The 6828-nt window shown below is 40.6% G+C and overlaps 1 protein-coding gene across 3 annotated transcripts in view; it reads left to right on the top strand.

Annotated features, from left to right (window-relative positions):
* Positions 1-226: 226 nt before the first annotated feature.
* Positions 227-6828, top strand: part of SLC35D1 (solute carrier family 35 member D1) — a 42608-nt gene continuing 36006 nt past the window's right edge. Inside the window, exons 1-6 of one of the 3 annotated variants that reach the window (XR_013376439.1) lie at positions 227-455; positions 1394-1427; positions 1525-1611; positions 2318-2385; positions 4021-4092; positions 4745-4813. Coding sequence is in view for 1 of the 3 variants with exons in the window: in XM_077892241.1 (XP_077748367.1) it covers positions 253-455; positions 1394-1427; positions 1525-1611; positions 2318-2385; positions 4021-4092; positions 4745-4813 (533 nt within the window). In the remaining 2 variants the exon portion in view is untranslated. The remainder of the gene's footprint in view (positions 456-1393; positions 1428-1524; positions 1612-2317; positions 2386-4020; positions 4093-4744; positions 4814-6828) is intronic. The other 2 variants (XR_013376440.1, XM_077892241.1) reach the window with 2 other exon arrangements.

Genomic DNA, 6828 nt, shown 5'->3' with positions numbered 1-6828 from the left:
CCTACCCTCTGACCCGGCGTTGCATCATGCCCGAGCAAAGTCCCCGAGCGCGTGAAACCCGGCGTCCCTGCCCTTGGGCGGGGACGGGCGGCGAGCGGGCGGGGAGCCGAGGCGGCGAGGGCGCAGCCGGCACCGTCCGCCGGCCCGGGCGCCGCGAGTCCCCCGAGCCAGCACCGCAGGCCCCCGCGCCGCCAGGCCCGCCCGCCGCTCCCCTCGCGGGCCGCCGCCGCCGCCGCCGCCGCCGCCGCCGCCATGGCGGAAGTTCATAGACGTCAGCATGCCCGGGTTAAAGGAGAAGCCCCCGCGAAATCCTCCACACACAGACATGAGGAGGAGCTGGGGATGGCGTCGGCCGAAACGCTGACGGTGTTCCTGAAGCTGCTGGCCGCCGGCTTTTACGGCGTGAGCTCCTTCCTGATCGTGGTGGTCAACAAGAGCGTGCTCACCAACTACAGGTAGGGCCGAGGCGGCGGCGGCGGCGGCGGCGGCGGCCGAGGCCGTGGGGAGGAGCGCGCGCGGCGGCGGCGGCGGCGGCGGCGGGGCGCCGGCCCCCTGGACTTCGGCCGCTGAAGTTAAAGCTGAACAAAGTTGGGCGGGAGCTGGGGAGGAGGGCGGGCGGCGAACGCGCGGCCGGGGCGGCGGCGGGGCCGGCTCCGCGCGCGGGCCCGGGGTGCGGGGGCGGCGCCGGCTCCTCGCGCGGACCTGAGGACGGTCCCGCGCGCGCTCCGCCCGCTGTGGGAAAGCGCCCGCCGAGCGGCGCCCTGGAAGGAAACCTGGCGGTTCGGAGCGATGGAGCGGAGTTGCCCCGTGACTTTTGGCTCGTGGGCTGTGCCGGGGTGGGAGCCGCGCCCTCCGCGCAGTCGGGGCCGAGGGCCGGGGCTTCGGGGTCCCCGAGTTCGCTGACAGCCTCCGGGGACGTGCGCATCCTCCGGCTCGTGGAGGAAGATTCCGATCCTGTCACTGGGACCCTGAGGCAGAAGCAGAAGCGTTTTTGTTTTAAAAGATGTGAACCAAAAAAAAAAAAAGAAAAGAAAAGAAAAACCAAAATAAATAAATAAATAAATAAAGATGTGAACCATCGGGGAGACCTGCATCTTCCCTCCCTTGAAACATCCGTTGCAGGCAGCTGACTGAAAATTGTGGACTCGGACAGGATGAGACAAGTGGCCGCCCGAGGCTACAAAATCAGCGGTGTTGCCTGACAACCCGCAAGGGATATTTTTTTCCCTCACGTTTTCATTTGGTTAAGGGGCAGACGTTGGTGTTTGTTTCAAAATGCATTTTAAGGTTGCAGATGTGCGAATTGAATTCACAGAGCTGTGTTTGGCATTTTCTGACCCTGTATTTTTTTTTCTCTCTCTCTCTCGCTCTCTCTCTCTCTACCGTTTTGTAGATTTCCCTCCTCACTATGTGTCGGACTTGGCCAGGTTAGTTGGAATCTTCAGCATTACGTGGTTTATGTCGTTAGAGCTTCTGTGTGTGTCTTTATATGTAGAACAGTGAATCTGTGTTCTCTGTTTACAGATGGTGGCCACAGTGGCAGTTCTCTGGGTGGGAAAGGCACTCAGAGTAGTCAAGTTTCCTGACCTTGACAGAAATGTACCTCGAAAGGTAAAAAACAAAACAAAACAAAAAACAAAAAAAAACACTTTATTTTCTGAAAACCGTTCTATATTTTTATCAGTCCTCTGCATATTTAAAAATTGCAGTCTTGAAATCACCCAGAGTGGGTATAGTGAAGGCAAAGAATAAATGGAGTAATATGTGTCTTAAAAAGTCCTACCAATTCTTTAAAATTAAGGGAAGAAAGCCCTCAGAAATCTTGTGTTGTTTTAATTAATGAACACTTGTTGGGAGTATAGCTGTTTTGCATTTTCTACATCCATCTAATCAAATCAGGTCAGTGTATCCTGCATTCATTATTCCTTGGGTTTGTTTTCTTACTCTTCTATCTGCCTCTGCTTGACTCCACATAAAGATGAAATACCTTTCCCTTTTCTGCTGACATTAGAGCCATGGGCTAATACAGTATCATATTTTAGAGCAAGTGATGTTTCTATCTCATGTGATTTGATCATATTCATATTTCTGTTTCTTTTTTCTTCTCCATTCTTCCCTCTCTCTGCCATAGTAGTGCTGTTTATCCAGGAATAATGTTTTTTGGGTGCTTCATGGGGGCCAAAATTGTGTATGAGTTCTAATCTTATGTTTTAAGCAGAAAGAATTTGATCGTATAAACAAAACTGTTATGTTTGAAAGGACTTTGTTTTAGCTATCTTTATTATTGAGCTCTGTTATCCCTTTTTAAATTTTCTAGACGTTTCCACTACCTCTACTATATTTTGGGAACCAAATCACGGGACTGTTCAGCACAAAGAAACTGAAGTATGGATAACTTTATTTTACTAGTGAGGTTAATATGTATTCTTAAAACTGTACTTGAATGTCAAATATTTAACACATTGTTATTGATTCTGGAAAATATGAAAGAACCAGAAAGCTTTTGTTAGTAAATAAGATTACACCAAAGGTTTTAGTTTAAATTCTCTTAAGTTTGAAGAGAAAGACTTTTTATGTGTTTTGGGTTTTTTACCCCCCCCCCCTTACTTTATTATAGAAGTCTTAAAATATTGCAAATTGCTTATAGGAGATTTTCATTATTTTTCCAGACCTATAGTAGTGAAGACTATAGGCTAGGCTCCTGGGATTTTAATTCTTTAAATACAATTTATAAATACTATATTTTAGGCAAGTTCCCTAAAGCCAAATCAGAGGGTGGGTGTGAGAAATTTTGTAGTTTTTCTTTGAACGTGATGTAGTTAAAATGACATCCGATGGAACTCTGATACAAATAGGATTAATATTATACCTATGATCATATCACCGTAGAGGCAGCATATTCACTTTTAGAAAGAAGCAATAGTTCTGTGCTCTGTGACATTACTGTTTTATTATCCTCTAACCTCCTAATTCTTGGCTTCTCCACTTAAGGAGTATAGTGTGTAGGTGTTTGTGATATTAAAATTATACACATGGAGAAGCCATTTAACAGAAATCCATGGTTTCACTACTTCCACTTAAGCTAACCCCTTGGCATATTAGATGATTATAAAACAGAATGGGGAGATTTCTGAGGATCAGAGACAAAGCATTTTTCATTTCCTCTTTCTTCAGACTCAAGAAACCTTGCAGAGTAACCATAATGGTATCTCTGGGAGAGGGTTCATAGAAGTCAGATTTATCATGGATGGGGCATCCTTTTCCATCTCACTACCCACTTGGAAAGAAATGCAGACCTGCTGCAAAGTGCTGCTTGTATAGAATTTGCTCTTTTTCATCCACTGTCATGCATTTAGTCATCCATTCATTCATATCCTATCTTTGGTTGCCATCTAAGTATAAGGCACTTTGGAGTGAGATGAGATATATTCAGAAATAACTATATTGCAAGAGGCTGTGTGTTTGATTAGTGCAAGCAAAGTGCTCTGGTAATTTAGAGGAAGAAAAAAGTGCTTCCACAAAAGGACAAGCAAATATTTCATGGGGTGAGATTATCATAGGTGCTCTTTGGAGGGTTGGAGATGCTGTGATTGGGGGGTGGGAAGTAAGATCAGTCTAGTAAAGAAGGAAGAAAGGAATCTTTTTCTTTTAAAAACTAACATGGTTACTGTTGAGGGGATTTGTATGATAAGTAGTGTAAAATTAAAAAGTGGCCATACTAGTCTTTGATAATAGCTATATGATCTCTACCACTTTTTATAGATAGCTTGGTGTTTCTCACTTCTAGTAGTTTTATAAAAGCAACTCTTTCAGGCTTTCAAGTAATAATTATTTCTAGAGAGAAATAAAAGCTGAATTCAATCACAGATTAATCAACATGGAACAGAATTAATCAGCATAATGGAAGGAAGAGATTAGCATTATTTTAGGGTATTTATATGGAGAGGTTTAGTTTAAAAAATAAATTCTTAAACTTTATTTTAACGAATTGTATTTTTTTCCTTTTTTTTTTTTTTCCAGCTTGCCAATGTTTACAGTTCTGAGAAGGTTCTCCATCCTGTTTACAATGTTTGCTGAAGGAGTTTTACTCAAGTGAGCCAAATTTCTGATATATTTAGTCCTAAACAGACCTTAGTCATCTTGAAAAGGGTCCCAGTATATGTGAGATAGTAAAATTATCTGTCTTGTTTCTACTTTATCTTTTGAGAAGTGTATGCACTTACTTTTTTTTTTACTGTAGGAGTTGATAGTTTATGGGAGGAGTAGTTGGGAAGATTATGAATTGAAGTTGGCATTTGTCTGAACATGAGATACACTTTCAGGAATTCCTATACCTACTGGTGCCATTGGGTGCTGGGTCAGAAACATCAGTATAGGTTTTATTTTTTTATTTTATTTAAAAAAAATTTTTTTTTCAATATAGGTTTTAAATAGTATTCCTGTCTTAGCTATTAATATTACAAATGTGTGTGACCTTTTTCTACTTAAAGAAATTCTGATTTACAAAGATTCAAGCTCAATAATAATAGTAAATATAAGAATAAGGAAAAAATGAGTATACTTTTCTGTTTAAGTTTTTGCTTCATCAAAAGGATTCTTTGAAATATCCAATTCCTTGAAAACATTTAAAACATGATGTTCATAGCTTTTTTAAGGAAAACACTTTTTCTGTCTATGTTGTAAGAATGAGTCTCTGCAAATAACTAAAGACACATGTATGCACTTTTTAAATTTTATTTTGTAGGAAGACTTTTTCTTGGGGTATTAAGATGACTGTATTTGCAATGATTATTGGAGCCTTTGTAGCTGCCAGGTAAGAATGTATTTAAGACCACATTGGAAATTATCGATAATTATTGATAATAATCAATTACCAATAAAGAGAATTTTTATAGGCTAAGTAAGAATCATGTCTTTGAAAAGCATCCCAAAGACTCTTTGGAAAGTTAAATCTTTTGGGCCATATTAAGGTCAAGGCTGGCAAAACCTGATTCTTCTACTTACTGAGCACATACCATATGTCACGTAGTATGTTTGGCATTTTACACGTATTTATGCATTCTTTACAACACCTCTGAAAGATATGGGTATAATTTTCCTATTTTTAGTTGAGGTAACTGAAAGCTAAGTTCAGAAATTTGGTCAAGGTTACACAGCTAGTAAATGGCAGTGCTGGAATTTGAATTTGTGTCTGACTCCAAAGCCTGTGTGCTTTTTAAATCATGTGCTATTCTTTTACTTTACATAGTGCTAAAAAAATAGTGTCTCAGAAAAGACAAATGATAATGAATTATTTGCCGTGTGGTGGAATAATAAATAATAGAATTTCTTTATTTGGCCTCACCTAAGATCTATCACGAATGCCGTAACTTAGATCTTCTATTAAATTACCGAAGCTTTTTTCCATTGTGCTTAAGTTTCAGTTTTAAAATGCAGGGAGAAAAATGTATGCCCAAAGACTCCTAAAATTAACGTAATGGCTAGAAGCTTTGTACATTTTACTTAGCCCGGGGCAGGCATATACGGGTTTGCTAATACCACAGATTCTGTCCGACGTAGATTTTCTGTCTGGGAGTTCAGTGTGCTTCTTGTTTTGGCTCATTTACCTTCATCATTCCTGTGGTAGAGGTGGGGGGAAATATTCTAAGTCAAATTCCACCCTAAATCTCCAAGTAAAATTTCATTCTTAAAAAAAAAAAAAGAAAAGGAAAAGGATAGAAAAATTGGTTACTAGAATTTAGTTATATAGCTGACTGTTTTTCCCTTTAGGTAATATCACCTTCTTGAAGAAATATTTTATATGAGCCTTTAACCTCTTTGAAGCATTTCCTTAAAGCTGTGGGATCCAGAATTGAACCAAACAACAGGAGTTCCTCAGGGCCAACCCTGGCCTGCAAAAAGTTTCTGAGGAGGCTTGCTCTCTGGATCAGCCTTATCTAATCAGAACCTTTTACTTGGGAAGGAGATTGGGCAGAGGGAGTCTGAAGTTAGAAGGTTGTCAGGCTGCTTGGAAGAGGGGATATACATTAGGCTAGTTCTGCCTAAAATTGCAGGGACACAGAGTTCTTCAGATGTCGATTCCATGTACTAGTTTAGCTAGTTTAGCTAGCTTAGTTAGCTAGTTTTGCACAATCCCAGGATATTGGGCCGCTTTTTAACTAGGGTGCTAAAGTATACTGAAGGCATAGATTTTCATTATTCAGTTTACTAAGTTTTTATCTTGTGTCTGTTGCTCAACTAAATACTAGAAGTCTTCAGTTTCCCAAATCCTGCCAGTTATATCTCATAGGCTTTCTAAGCAACCGTTTAAGTAATTGAGTTCCTCCTATGTGCTTAGACACTACTGTAGCTTGATCTCAGAACTCACTACAATCTATGCTTCCGAAATTCTACACAGTAACCCAGTCACCTGTACAGCTTGCCTTTTGTGTGAATGAATCCTTGGAAAATGACTTGTTAACAACTTCATTTTTTTGGTTTCCTTCTCTTTGAAATTGAGCTCTCATGCCTTCTTCCTGCTTCAGATGTAATTATAATGGTGAATTTTACTTGTTCTTGTTGTCTGACTTTGAATTCAGAGCAGCGTGCTGTTAACTGACATGATCAATTATTGCTAATGATTGTGTTTAAGTATTAGTATTTCTCGTTTCTGAAGATTTCCCTATTGAGTATGAAATTGCAAATTATCACCAGGAATCAAGAAATACTAATAGCCAATAAAATGCCTAATGTTCACTTACCTTGATAAGAATATGTTCTTTCATTTATTGAACTTCGGACCTATTTAAAATTACATGCTTGTTCTTTAAATGTAAGTTATTAAAGTCT

This window comes from Canis aureus, chromosome 3, assembly GCF_053574225.1.
Source record: "Canis aureus isolate CA01 chromosome 3, VMU_Caureus_v.1.0, whole genome shotgun sequence".
In the NCBI taxonomy this organism is placed as follows: domain Eukaryota; kingdom Metazoa; phylum Chordata; class Mammalia; order Carnivora; family Canidae; genus Canis; species Canis aureus.
The sequence above is the reverse complement of the archived record's forward strand: the minus strand, read 5'-3'. Positions and strand labels throughout refer to the sequence as shown.